The following is a 16023-nucleotide window of genomic DNA, read 5'->3' on the forward strand; positions in this document are numbered from 1 at the left end:
GATCTAACAAAACTCTTTAATACTTAAAGTGTTAGAAATATAAATTTGTGACTCAATTCTTCTGCCTGGGAGAATGTCTTTATTTTAATTAACAGTAAGATCCAATTTAAAGAAGAATGTGTCAACTGATTAGCTTTAAGCTCAGGACTCTGTCATATGCACCTATACTGCTGACAAAAAGTTAAATCTAAGGGAATGAATGTAGTTTTCTAGAACTTTTTTAAAGTAAAAAAAATTATCTAGACTTTGACTCAATGGATACCAAATGAAGTATTTATGAAAGCAGGACTTTTTTTTTTTTTGGTTAGAGACATTTAAATAATCTGTATTTGTAGGGTGATATCTTGGAGATTACTTTACTATCAATATATAGAAGTAATAACCTGGTAGATAGCATTACCTATGAAAGGTCCATCCCATCTGCTATTCTTGCTGAAAGCTTTTCATGCACCAGTAAACTCAGTAAATATCAGAAGATAAAGCATAAGCTTACCACGCCACGGATTTACTCCTAATGTCTCCTCAAAGTGCAGCCCGATGCAACGATTACAAATGATTTTCTTCTAATGTCATTTTACATAACCCTTTTTTCTGCATGAGTAGTTAGTTCGGAATGAATGAATGAATGCCATTAAAACAGTTAATCATTATCTGGGACACTGGCCTTACTCCCGTCACTTACTAGGAATCTCCATGACAAAGGCCAAGAGATCAAAATGCTAGAGTTGCCTCAGTGTCCTATTTCTAACAGTAATTTTTTATGCAAATGAACCTGTGGGGCATCTCCCTCTGTGACCTTCAGCTGCCCTTATCTAAACTGACTTTGATCCAATAAGGGCTTGCATCTAGTTGAAGCTCACTCCCTATATGCATATAGGATGTACAATCAATTTCACTAATTAAAGAGAATTTTCTACACTTGTGAATGCAAAATGGATTGATTTTTATAATCATACATATAAAGACTAAGTTATATATATATATTTAATTTGTTAATCCACTTTGCTACGTAAACTTTTTTTTTTGTGTGTGTGTGCACATGCATCATACTGGAGTTTGGAAACCTAGGGGACTCTACCACTGAGTTACATTTGCAGCCTTTTTTAAAAAAAAATTTTGAGGCAGAGTCTTGCTAAGTTCCCAGATTGTCCTTAAACTGTGATCCTCCTGCCTCAGCCTTCTCAGTTGCTGGGACTACAGGAAGGCATCACCACACCTGACTATTAAGAGCAAATATATTAAACACTTGACATAAATATATTCACAATCAAATATAACACTAAGAAAAGTAGAGCTTGGCTCTCCAATCTTTCTGAACAAGTTGCATTTGCACATATACCTTTTAAATTGATAATGATGTTCAAGTTTGAGAACATCCTCACTCTTTGAAAATGTTTCCAAGTCAATTTATTCTTTTAATAAGCTCATTAAGAGCACAACCCTTTCCCCAATATTCATGTATTTTAAAAATCCAACCCAAGTAATCAAATAACATTACTCAAGAAATTGTTACCCCCAATCAAAAGCCTTGAATGTGATTACGAAGTCCATTAATTGAAGTGACCTATTGACATCAATTTGAAATTTGAGCAGGAAGAAAGTTTAAAGTTAAAATACACATTTTTTCCTGTCTAAAGATATTGCTTTTTACTGGCTATTCTAAAGATATTAGAGACAATATGCTAAATATTTTATTTCATTTTATAAAGAGAAGGCAGGGAAAGAAGAATGGATGCTTTCCCTTTCTTTTACGTTATTCAAAATATAAATGCCAGTAGAAATGTAATCAGTATATATTCAAAGAACAACAAAAATATCTGGAAACTAAAGAAATCAAAGGGAGGAACTTGAAAGTTGGGCAAACCATTTTTTAGTGAACAGAACTAAAACTGAGTTTGTGAGGAAGCGACAATGACAACCCTATTACTAGCAGCGCACAAGACTAATACCCTTTCCTTCCTTTACCAAGGTTTCTGAAGATGTGTTCTCACACCTGAGACCTGAACTCTACCCAGGCTTATTCCCACTGTAGTTTTAGACAAAGCCTTCCATTTGCACACGGTTTTGGCAAATATCCATTGTTACGTTTTCCTTTGAGGAACACTGGGAGGATTTTTCTTCTCAAAACTTTGGAATTGTTTAAAACAATGCTTCCTTCATGAAATTTTTAAAGCTATAATTTTTTCTTAGTGAAAAACAAATGCATTTATATTCCTGTGGACACTGCTACCAATTTCCCCTAAATCCTAAAAACGGCATTAAAAGTATCACATATAATAATATACATATAATATTTTTATGTGTTAAAAAACTATGTCATATACCCAACAGACTCCCAATCCATTGGGTAATTCCTTAATTAGGCAGATTTTGAAACATGTATTATGTACACAACAGACCGGAACGTCTCCTTTGGAGCATTTTCTAGTCTATCGGGTGATTACATCATTAAGCCACACATGCTACGTAGAAAAAATCCTTATGAAAATTCATGAAAAAAATGTACAGCACATCATTAGCATGCAGAGGATGTGTATGCTTTTGATATTTTCTCTGTTTAAAAAAAAAAAAACTACATGAAGTAATTAGTCTGGGCCATGAAAACATGAGAAAGGTACCCAACCCTGGTGAAAATGAAAATTACAAAAAAATTACATCTCTCATGGTTTAGCTGAGGGTAATTTGCTTTATTGGAAAATGGATTCTTGAAAAGTATTCAGTTGAACCGCAGCAAAATAGTGTTGCTTTATTGATTTGATATTTCAAATATATACGTAACTTCCTTCCTAATTCTCTTTTGGATACACTTAAGTTTTACAAACCAATGAGCTGAAAGGTTGCAAATGACCAGTCATAAAACCATTAATTATTCAAATCCTTGCAATACTGTATGTTTGCATACTTGTGTTTTCATTCTATGTCATCAAGAGTTTAAGGGATTGCATGAGTATGTCTTTTTCAATAAGTCAAAACTATGTTCAAGTAATGTGAATAAATGTAAATTGTTGGTATAAATCCCAGCAATGAAAAGACTACATATTAAGCACTAGGACAACATTAAGCACTAGGCAAAACCTGTAAGACAATCTATTTGAAGATTAAAATAAAAGACAAACAAGTTTTGTAAAAAGGAGCTATTAAATTTATTAGTTTATGATCTTTTTGCTAATAAGATACCTCCCCCACCAAAAAAAACCCCACAACAACAACAAAAAAGAAAACCTCAGTAAGCAGAGAACAATGAACATATGCAAGACAGTAAGGATCACAGTAATTCACTCCCTGAATGCTCCAAATCTTCATGGCTTAAAAAGCATCCCAATTTTCTCTAAAGGTAGAGGCATTTATTCACTGGGCCATAGCTAATTTTACATGGAATGCAAAAATGTTAGTTTAAGTTTAATTTACCATCCTATTTAAATATTTCCAATGTAGCTCTCAAACTGCAGAGCTATCCCTCCGTCTATTTTAATTTTAAAGTAAGTTAGCAAAGGCTTCCTTCTTAATCCCTAGAGACTACCTACATAGTGACACAAACGCACAAATTTATGACAGCAACATAAATGCTCTTCTGAAGTAATGTGCAACATTAAGTGAAAATCGTTTCCTGGAAAGATATTATAGGTATCTATATTTTATTTGCCATCTTAAACATATCTGGGTCTTTATGGCCTTATTTTAAAAATGTATTTCCTTTTTATATTTCCTGGTGCAAATGGACTGCATAAATAAGCAATGTGCTATGAGGCTTCAGACCAGCCGATAAAACCTTTCAATTTTCATGCCAGCTTCTTCTTTTGTAATTCAAATCCGCCTGGAAACTGGCAGCTCTGAAAACTGAAACAAGCACTGCCACAAATACCTTGTAATGCTATCGACCTTGTCTGCCCATGCAGTGAGAAAGGGGGATGCGTATGTGTCTGCAGCCATCCAGATAACACAACTCATTTTTTTGGGGGGGGCGGTGTGCGGGGATAACAGAAGCCAGCCCCAGACTGTGCACCAAAAGCAGTCATTACCAGGCGAGCTGGAGAATAAGTCTCTTCAAAATACACAGTGCATTTAAAAACCATATATGAGGCTGAGCCACTGCTGTCATTACCAATTTTAATTTAGCTCCTTCAGTTTGCCAGCCAGATAAACTCTTTAGTGCTGTTTTTCAATCTATTTGCCACATTTTATGTTTAAGATTATAGTAATATGGACAGGAGAAGGAATCACTTTTAGGGGAAATAAAGAAATAGATCCGCTTATCGGCGCCCATCAGAAAGTTCATTAATCAACCAGGCTTTGTGCCCTCTAAATTGAAAGGTTAAATAATCCTCTCAGGAATATTTCTCAGCCCCTCCACCAATTGTCCGGAGAGGAGCTGCCATTCATAGCATGCGGGATCAGTGACAGGGTATCTTACCACTGTTTGGACCCCAAACAATGATGGACAAATGGCCTGGTTTACAAAGAAACCTTTTAGTACACAGATGGAAAAGGACCACAAGCTTTGAAGCAGGGTGGAGGGATGAGAAGGGCGTGGAGACAGGATATAGGGTGAAGAGACAGAAGAGAATGTCTACATGTTGTGAATTCTCGGATATTTTATCTGAAGGTTTACTGGGGTGGCCTATAAAGCAAAGAAATTACATTAATATTATACCTCTCAATCATATAAAATGCATAACATATTCAAATTTGCTTATACATTTTGCATACAACTGTACATAAACCTCTACTGAAAAATTATGGAACCAGAGCTCTACTGTACTTATTAGCTAACACACCAAGGATCCAAACAAACCCCAAGATTTTCATTTTGACTATAACTCTACATGACTTACAACACATGGCAACCCCCTTCACCTCAAACCCTGCTTATTCTATTGAAATATTCTTAACCATCAGTTACAAAGGCATGGAATCCACAACTGCAAGGACCTGTTTCAAGGAGGGAAGTAATGCTCTTTTGCTTTTATAATATGTTCCATCTTAGCCCTTGCTTTTCTTAAAATAAGAAACAAACATGAAATTGGAAGGCTCTTTGAAATATATATCACATGCATTGAGAAATTGATTTTGTGTTGCCTTTTTTTGCTGGACCCATGCAAATACAGTTGAGAGTCCACAGAAGTGACCCAGCTCTTATGCCACTATGATTGGCTACAAAATTTGGCTGTTTTCTGGCATCAGTCATGGGAAAGTATGAAGTAGTTTTACCTGAAGTGCAAAAAATGGATACACTATTTTGTTTCCTTCCTAATCAGATTAACATAAGCCCTCCACCCTTAGCAAATAGAACCACAATTAGCATGTGTGAATTATTTGATTTCATGTTATTCACATTATTTATACAAGAAGCTAATATTTATATAATTTCATCTGCATAGGATAGAATAACTATATTCAGATGATACTGAAATTACTGCTTAAAAATTATGCATTATTAGCTTGTAATCTAATCTTCAATATCTTTACAATGATTTTTAGGTAAGTAAAATTAAGAAAATAATTTAAATTTGCTATACTTAATTAAAAGTTACTTACATTTTTGGAAAGGAATAAGACAAGTGTAAATAATTAAAAAATGAAAAACTGAGTTAAGTATTTTTGTTAAGAGAAGACACTGTTTATAAGTATTTTAATTTCACTAACTCTAAGAGGGAAACATTGTTAGGAGACAGAGTAATATGTCATTATGAATCTCCTTATCTTGGGCAAAAGACATTAACAATAACTGAACTAGGATATCAGTGCAGATGCCATCTCTACAGGTTCGAGATGCTTCTGGGTTTGCTGTGGTAAAGCTCACATAGCATTTAACATGCTCTATGTGCACAGTATTGTGTGAAGTACTTTTATCATCTTATTGCATATGTAAGTAACCTTATAAGGCATGATAACCCCCATTTTTTTCAGGTGAAGAAACAGATTCTTACAAGTTAAATATTTTAACTACTTTTACACATCTAGTATATGAACCAAAGTACATGAACTCTGAACCAAAGTCCAATTCTAAAGCTGGCACTTTTCCCCTTCTATTATGATATAAAATTCCCTAGTATTTCCTCAGGAAGATGCCTGCCTTTCTGTCCAAGTTTCTTAGTACCTTTTTCTAAGGACTTTCGTAAAATGAGGAGGAAATATGGTATTATTGTAAACAAATGAAATGTGAAAGATCCAAGAAATACAAAATTGAGATTTTTTAAAGTATAAACCAAATTTATAATCCAAAGTTTAGTTCTAACTGCAAAGAAGTGTGGAGTAATCTACAAATAACCGTAAAGGAATGTATGCATATATAGTAGGCATTTATAAGCATAAATATATTACAAAATTATAAAGATGGCTATATATCTACTTAGCAGATTCAGCTCTATGATTTTTGAAAAAAGTAATGAAAAAATCCAGTAGCTTGATGACCAAATAATATACACATGAATTCTTACTAAGCTAATACAGATTTCTGAACACTCACTTGAATACCTCTTGTTTTTGAAATGTGACCTACCTGTGTATTGGTTTATCAATTAAGGTGAAGGTGTAATTTAATGTGTTTAACTTAAACACATTGTTGTTGTTGTTGTTGTTAAACACCTTCTAAACGTGCAGCATGTTTTTAATATAATTTTAAAGATATTTCTTAAAAGCTAGAGTTGTTGGTCTGAGAATCATTGAATCAACCTCAAAAGAGCTGGAAGGAACCACTTATAAATGTAAAAATTCATAAATAATTCCCAAGACTTTCTGATATAAAATGAACAATGAATTTCAAGTCTAAAATTTGAGCAAATTGAACAATAATTCATTAACTTCCAGTCACTGAAATTAAGTTTAAAGTTGAAACTTTAAACTTAATTAGACACTTAACTTTGCTACTGAAGTTTATACCATGACAGAAAATACACTAGTTTAGAGTTGCTGTTCTTGTCAAGAAGTCAAGGTTCCTTTCAGGATTTTTTTCCTGCAGATTATTCAAATGATTGACCCGAACCCTTAAAGGTTATGGTTGATCATAACTGAGTAACTAATTGATTCCTAAATACTTAAGACCTGCAGGAATTACTGTAATCTACCATGTCACTCATATGCATGACTATAAAAGGAATGTTTAATAAAAATATCACTGATTTAGTATACTTTATTTACATTTATTGTTGCACTGAAATATCCATACGAGAGTGTGACAAACTCAATCACCTAGAATGCTTATAAGGAATGGCATGAATCACCTATTTAAATTACATATAAAATAGAATCACTCAAATAAGCTAAAATTATTCTGCATTTTACCTCATGTTCTTTTTCTTTATCTTTTTTTAAACATTTTTAGTTGTAGATGGACACGATACTTTTATTTTATTCATTTATTTTTATGTGGTGTTGAGGATCAAACCCAGTGCCTTACATGTGCTAGGAAAGTGCTCTACCACTGAGCCACAACCCCAGCCCATTACTTCATGTTCTTCATGTGCAGGTAACATGACTCCCCAAAAAAGCATTACTCAACATCTCTCATGTTAAAGCTATAATTTTTTACATAAGACAATACTATACAGTGATAAACTGCATAAATTTCAAAAAATAAGAATATTTGTTTTTGTTCATTTTTGGTAAAATAGGGGAACTTTTTCTAAGTAAAAAACAATGTAGTTTTTTTTGGGGGGGATTATAAGAATTGTATATTTATATTTTAAGGAGATAAGAAGTTTAAAGTGTTCATGTATATTAAAATTAGAAACACTTAGAAATGAAACTCCATTACCACAACACTTAATTCTCAAGAAGAAATTGCTCCTACAATGCAATTCCTCTGTAAGTAAAAGTGAACATACATAGAGAAGAAAGAAAAGGGTAATGAAAAGGTCTAAATCTAACCTTCTCTTTCAAATATCCTCAGGAAAAGCATCTTTTAAAACACTTTTAAAACAGAAGTAAAACTTGAAGCTCATTTGGTAAACATGTAACTTCTAAATGTACTGCCCCCCATCCCCTTCATCATTATGGGATATACAAAACAAAGCATAGAAAATTTTCTGTCAAATGAAGAAGGAAGTTATTGTTTTTAGAACTTCAAAATCAGTTTACTATTGAGAAACATGTTCTATCTAAAAATGAACAAAGGCCTTAATGGCTGGTGACTAGGGCATTAAAGATATTTAGAAGATGGCAAAAGCACAGCTGCTTTTATGATAAAACATTTATGTAAATTTTTTTCAATTGAGTAAATGCAGCGTATTTTTCATTGCTTCATTATCTGACATGCTTAAATCTACATTAGGATTGTTGTCATAAAGCATTTGATATTATTTAAATATACTAATGCAAGAAAAATGGACCATATTGATTTCCCTCTTAAACCAAAATTAATTTTTACATTTTAAAATACTAAAAATCAAGTAAATTGAGAATTTGCTCTGAAGGAGGACACCTTAATATTCCTTTGAGAATAAAACACTAAGGTTCTCTCATGTGCTTCAATGAAAACAAATAAGTTATATATACAAATCTTAATCATTTTTATTCCACTGTATTAAAATACAAGCATGTATACACATGACTTCTTAATGTCTGAAGAAACATTGAGAGTAAAAATAACATATGCATTTATAATTCACAGCGTTCACTTTTCCCACTTTCCTTTACAGGAGCTTTAGGAAATTGCTTTTTGATGATTTGGCAAATTATATTTATTTTTAAATGAATCTCATTTATTGAGATTGATAATTCCAGGTTTCATTTGCTTTGAAATTGCATTTTTCAATTGCTTCCAATGATAGGTTCTGGCAAAATGTGGTCCTACATGCCAGTAAAATAAAGATTTAAAAAAAAAATCAGTCAATGTTCTCTGCAGATGTAGTAATTATCTTTTATAATAAATTCAAAACATGATAATATTGAAGTAAAAAAATTGCTAGCATAGTTTTAACACTAAATTCATTAAGAACAAGGTAAATATTGAAAGTAAACACAAAACTACTCACATTCCTTTTCCATTAAAAAAAATCTTTAAAAAATTTTGGTCACCATCCAAATGTATTTCTTATTTCTCTTATCAAATATGGAGTATGAGTAAGTCATTAAAACTTACACAAAAACTTTTTGTCTGGGCTGAGAGTATAGCTCAGAGGTAGAGCATGTGCTTAGCATGTATAAGGCCCTGAATTCAATTCCCTAGTATCCCTCAAAAGAAAAAAAATCCTGTTACTCAAAACAGCAAGTAACTAAGAAGATAAAGCAATCTGATTGATTTTGTAGTACTATAATGAAAAGATAGCCCTGAGATAATATAAAAGAGACATGTGCATTCTCAATCATGAGAGCACAGTCAATGCCTTGGTAGTGTTTGAGTATTAGGGTATTTTTATTTATTTGTTTGTTTAAAAAATTTTTAAAAAAATCTTTTAGTTGTTGATAGATCCTTATTTTTATTTATATATACATGGTGCTGAGAATCAAACCCAGTGTCTCACACATGCCAGGCAAGTATATTACCACTGAGCCCCAGCCCCAGCCCAGCGTATTTTTAATAAAAATCAAATATATGAAAACTTGACAGAGATGTTATGTCCCAATGCTTGGTAAATCAAAACAGTGTAAGAGCCATACCAGATGTATAGAGGAAAAAAAGACCAATTTATGCAAGAGTAATTTTGGTTCTTGAACTTTGGCAAAACAAACTGAATTACCAAAATAATAGCTTCCAAAAGGAATTTATAAAGTATTAGTTTATGATAACCTATATGTCAGGTCTCAAAAAATAGTACAAAGAAAAAATGTTTTGAAAAATTCCAAAACAGAGTAAGATCTAGGCCTCACTCTATTCTGGAGTTAACACTTTTTTTTTTTTTTAATGCAACCAGTTCTATTTTCTTAAATACACATACTCCTGCACACTGTCTCACATACATTTACATATAAAAACATGAAAAGAGAAAGACAAATGATATAAGTTGTGTGGATAGGGTTTTGCAGGTCTGTTTATGTAGCCAAGGAGCTCTCAGAAAGATATTTAGGATTCCCAGCATATATCCAATTAAAACAGAAAACTTTTTTTTTTTTTTCCCATGAGAAGAAAAGATTCTGGCTTGAGACTGACTTTTTCAAACTATTTATTTTTCATTTTAAGTTACTTTGAAAGAAAAATATTCAATTTCAGCATTAGGCAGTTAGAAATTTGTTATCCACCTATCACAATCCAAGGATAAAGATTTTTGTATAGTTATAGCCTTGAGATCCAAATCTATATCCACCTTTTTATTCCTTTCTTCTGGATTATAAAACAGAATTCTAAAGTAAATTCCAATCTATTGACATTTAGGGATACCCACTCTGGTATGGCATAGAATTCATTAGAGGATAAAATTCTCATTTAGTGTAAAACTCATAATGTGAAAACATTCTCATGCTATAAGAACTCAGAAAATACATTTCTAAATTGATGTTTCCAGGTAAGGAGAGAAAACTGAGTGGCAAAGTGAAATGGAACATTGTTAACTATGGTCCAGAAGATAGACTCTGCCATTCAACTAGTTCAGGTAAGACTACCATTGGTCACTAGTAAACTCTGGTCACAAGCTTTTCCTGAGCCAGAAAGGAAGGCATGGAAACTAATTTCTTGATTCTTCCCCATTTCCCTGACAACAAATATTTTAATTTTTTGAAGTGTGAATACTAAACATTCCAAAAATTATAAACTTACGTGTAAAACTTAATTCTCATAAAAAAGTTACATTAGCTTTCTCCTTAAACCTTTGGTTAAAAAGAAGGTAGGAAGGTTATAATACATTTTAACAATGCACACAAAGAAATCCAAGCGCAAAATTAAACATAAAAGACACATTGTCCTTTTTGGTTCTTAATACATACAGCCTCCAAAGAGCAAACTCCTGGTTACTTTTTTAAGTAAGTAGATTAAAAACAAGATTAACAAAATGTCCAAGCCATGTCAAATTACAGCCTCTACTAGTTAAAAATTCTGTTGGTTCTAAAACTCTGTTGGTGGCCATATTGGTCTAGGATTTTTAATATAAATGAGAGTAGAAATGACAGGGGTTGGGGGAAGGGACTTTCCTTCTTGAATAACAAGGGAAATTTTTATCTGGAATGAAATATTTGAAAGAGGAAAAGAATATTTAAAGTCAGACTTTACCAAAAACCAAAAAATAAAGCAGAAATTAAAAAATAAAAATAGGGCTATACTATTAAAAGATTTAAAGAATTTTCTAAACATATTTTTGGAGAAAGTGAAAAATGAACTATTTGAGTAAATCGTGTAATTGCTAGATAAAACGATTTTTCTTCTTCCCAAGTAGTTCTCTAAACCAATAATTCAAAAGACATTCAATTACACGATTTTATAGCCACTACAATATATAAAGAAAAATATTACCACAGTTGTTATGATGTATGTGTGTGTGTGTGTGTGTGTGTGTGTGTGTGTGTGTGTGTGAGAGAGAGAGAGAGAGAGAGAGAGAGAGAGAGAGAGAGAGAGAGAGAGGGGCGCGCGCGAATGGATGAATGTATTTTAGAGTTTTATTGACATGGTCCCTTTAGAAAGATGGCCTTAGTTTTTACTAGTGTAGTGAAGTTAAGTTTGGTTAGAAAGCTATTCTATTTAGATACAAGTTGTTAAAGAGACTTCATTTTAATTCTCATGAAATTGCTGAAAATATTGAATACTTCTCTGCCATAAGTTTCTTCTTACTTCAGAATTTATTTTTAAAATTTTTGATTTGTAACATTTCACAAATCCATTTATACTGATCAACTTCATCATCTTATGTGTTTGAAAAATAATATTCTGCTTAATCTCTGGAATTCTTTTTTCTTTCTTTCTTTCTTTCTTTCTTTCTTTCTTTTTTTTTTTTAAGAAAATGATTCCTAGAAAGACCTTAATTTGTAGTGGCTAAAACAGAAATTGTTCTGTAAACGACCTTCTAGTCTTACTGGTTGAAAGGCAGATAAAGCCAACTGAAAGCTCGCAAATGTAAACATTTCCAAACTGGGACATATTAATCAACTTCTCCCCTCAAAAGCGCAGTTCACCTGGAATATGAAATAAACACTTTTTGGTTATAAAAGAAATTAATCCATGATTAAGTGTAGAAAGTTCCAGTTTTTGCAGACTGGTTTAAAAGAAAATACAGTAGCAATTCTAACCCTAGTTTATTACTTGGCCATTGCTCTGATTGATGCCACATTCATGTGTGAGGGCTACTATTAGTCAATAGATGGCAGTCCATCGCCTAGTAAAAGAGCTGAAGAGGACTAAAATCAGCACGTATCTTGCTTTTATCCAAAACTGAATATGCTTAATTGCAAAGATTCAAATATTACCCCTACACTTATAAAAATTCAAATAACTATAGTTAAATAATTTAACTTTTATTTTACATGTGAACTGATAAATAATGCACAGATCTATAAGCACAGAAATGATACATTTATACTTGCAGAGTAAGCTTATTATTTACTAAAACTTGATAATAATAAATTGTGATGGTTACTTTAATATTATTTTGAAAAATTAAACAGGATTCCACATTGGGACAAATTAAGTTCTCAAACTGAATTTATTATAACCACATATAGAATATACTATATTCCACAAAAGGCAAATTCATTTTGTTTTTATTTATTTTACCCCCAAAATTCTTTTTGCAATGTTTCTAAAAAGCTAAAATATTAAACAGACCTTCAATGTTTCTGTTATACCTGAAACCAATTTTTACAGGCTCATTGTTAGTTATGTAAAAGAGTGGCTTTAAGATTGAGTACTTTCCACACTTCAAATTTTCAAAATTGGAATTCTCTAAATTAGGGGAAAAGCTAAAAAAGAAATGTAATGTCAAATTTCTTAGGACATTACTTAATACAAATAATGATGAAAAATATTGCTATGTGGTTACAAAGAGCAGCTCTGTGATCTTGAAAAGTACTAGAGATCAAATTCTAACCAAGTTTAGGCTATAAGAACTTAACCATGCTATGTGAGAATAAAGAAACTGCTACATGAACACAAACAATGTAATCAGATGAGTTACATCTGAAATGTGTGCGTGCATATATGGGTATGTATCTTTTAGCATTAACACTGAAGATTTTAACAATAATCTATTTAGTATTTTGGGGAGAGCAGAGGAATTACAGTTTCTTACTTAAGCTCTTCAAATAAATTAAATGGAGATAACAAAATCTGAAAAAACAAACCACTTGATAATTATTCCTGGCTTCTTGGGCTCATGACAAAATGGTAGTATGAGTATACCTAGGTTGGTTTATTATTTATTTCTTATAAGTGGTACAAAAACTTTGCCTTCTCTCTTTTTATGACTTGCTTTCTAAAAACAAAACCTTTTTAATACAGTAAACTTTTAACAACTATTAATTAGTATGTATTACATAACTTTACAACTAAAAGAAACTTGTCCCTTACTTAGCACAACACATTTAATATATTAAAAATGACCAGTAGGGCTTTGGTAAATCAGTGCAATTATTTAAGCTGAATAGTAAAAGTAAACTAACTTTATAATATTGAACCAATTGGATTAGCCAATTGGATTCTATGGTGACTATGTTTTCTGCTTCTAAACTAGAAAATTGAATAACCTGAATGGTATTATGCAGATATTCACACTTTTCAAATATGTCAAGAAGGGCTTAAATCATAGGACAGTTAAATTGTGCTATATGAAAGGTACCCTGGGCTTTTTCTAGCTTCATTTGATAAATGTGTACATATTTCAGTAAAGGCAGAAAAATGATAATGGAAGATACTGTGCACTGTATGCTTATGGACTGTGGATGATGTAATATTTTAAAGACACTGATTATTACCATTTTTTTATGGCTTCCAGCATACTTTCCCCCTTTAATATAATGAATAGAGTCAAAGAAGACTTAGAAATACCATGATGTAATCATCAAATGATGTGAGTAATAACAAATAATCAAAATCTTTTAAGAACAGGAAGATTAAAGGACAGGTTAGTGGGCAGGGGAGAAGGAAAAAAAGCATATTATTGCTTTCTCAGTACAAAAACTCTTTAGATATTTATTATCTTCCAGCAGAAGATGCTTGTCTATATTTTATGGTCAGCAGTTCGGAGAAGGGTAAATAGGCTGGGTCTTGGGGAAAATAAAAAAGGTGTTTCTACTCACCGTTAGGTGATACTGCCTCCAGATTTCTGGGCAAGCCTGGAAAATAAAAATATTGATCAACTGGGAGCATGAAACAAGGTACTTTACAGCCTGTTGGTTTTGGCATAACCCAGCATCCACCGGTGTCGGTCACAGGAAAATAAGAAGCTTAACAGAAAGGGTCTGCATTTCAGCTTCAAAAACCTGGCTAGACAGTTTAATTGAATTTTACACTGGTTTAACACACTCCCTGCCATTGTCAGAAAGCCAGCAACAAAGTTTTCTCTCTCTTTTTTTCTTTTCAGGTTAGAAGTTTGGTGCAAAAGATGTGATAAAGAGCCATAACTCAGTTAAACTGGTAAATGAACAGCAGTGGTCAAATCAATAAAACTCACCGAGAACACCTTTTAAAAAAATATTCTGAATTTTGCTAGTGTGATAGAGAACAATTTAATAGCAACTGCTTTTAAGAAGACCTCACTGTGGCTAAATATTTCTGATATCTGTTGCCATCTTTTACCTAACCTATTGGTGCTTTTAATAAACTACAAAAAAAGAGAATTTAAAAACTGAATAATAATAATAATAACAACAAAATTCAAGAAGCTAAGGTCCATGCCCTTTTCGTTAGACATCAAATCTTTACATATACACATCTGTAGAAAAACAACTTTTAAAAAAACCAATAAAATATCAATAATTTTGTAAAAATTGGACTCAACTGAAATAAGAATAGGCAACAACAAACACATATAATAATAGCAACAAAAACCAGTGATTAGGAGATATTTTATTTTGAATATATATGAAAATCTTCTTAGACCCAAATTATGATTGTTAAGGAGACACTTTTTCTAACCAAAAACTTTTTAGTTGATCAGTTTAGCATCTTCTCAGCAAAAGAACTGTTGAAGACAGGAAATATGCTTCTATTATTATATGAGATCATTGATTTTAATAAGTCAAACCACCAAACTAAGTAAATTTAATTCTTCAAGTGAATGTAAATTTATAGCTTTTGTTTAAAAATGTCAATGCATGTATTTGTACAACTATATATATATATATATATATATATATATATATATATATATATATATATATGTATGTACAAATGCATGCCTACATTAGAATTAATCTCTTTACTTGATTTGTCATTTCTTTCATTTATTTTTCAGAGAAGTGATAAAAGCAATACAGTTCATACAATTTGAAAATAGCAAGCATATGGTAATACTTCAGGAAATACATTTTGAACAGCAAAATCTCTACTGAAAATCCACCGTAAGTGATTAGACAAAGAGTAGATATGTTCTAGCTATGCTGGAAAGTTTCATCCATTATGCATTTTAATTATTTATTCTATGTAATTTTCTATGGAAAGGTGTGTAAGTTAGAATGTCTAGTGGTCATTTCCCAATTTAATGTGATATTCATAAAAACTAAAGTGTCTGATTAAAAAACCACTTAACACACAATGATATCTGAGTAACACTGACCAAAAGGAAAGAATTTTTAAAAAGTAAAAAGTAGCTTCAGAAGGCAAAGATGATGTTAGTACCCAATGGAAGCCATTAAGTTGTAGGATGCAAAGTTATTAAGAGTCTCTCTGTGTGTGTATATATATATATTTACATGTAAAGATCTAATATACAATATATCCTTAATGCTAATTTCCTACTTTTTATTATAAGCTTTTTGCTTTGTATATATAATTTGAGTAGGATTATTGTAGAGATAAACAAGCAGTTATTTATACATTAGTTATGGATAGTTCTTGATTACCACAGTGTCCTCAGAATAATACGGTTGAAAAATCGCAATCACTGAGTTGTCATACACTGGCAGAATGCCACTCTACCATGTGACCTTTTCTTGTGTTGCAGCAAT

At 31.9% G+C, this 16023-nt stretch overlaps 1 protein-coding gene across 6 annotated transcripts in view; it reads right to left on the bottom strand.

Annotated features, from left to right (window-relative positions):
- Nucleotides 1–16023, bottom strand: part of ZCCHC7 (zinc finger CCHC-type containing 7) — a 233006-nt gene that overhangs the window by 18113 nt on the left and 198870 nt on the right. For all 6 annotated transcript variants that reach the window (XM_081264707.1, XM_081264706.1, XM_081264704.1 and 3 more), the window contains one exon: nucleotides 14155–14190. In XM_081264707.1, coding sequence (XP_081120833.1) covers nucleotides 14155–14190 — 36 coding nt within the window. The remainder of the gene's footprint in view (nucleotides 1–14154; nucleotides 14191–16023) is intronic.

This window comes from Spermophilus citellus (genome assembly GCF_964194105.1).
Source record: "Spermophilus citellus genome assembly, chromosome: 2".
Lineage (NCBI taxonomy): Eukaryota > Metazoa > Chordata > Mammalia > Rodentia > Sciuridae > Spermophilus > Spermophilus citellus.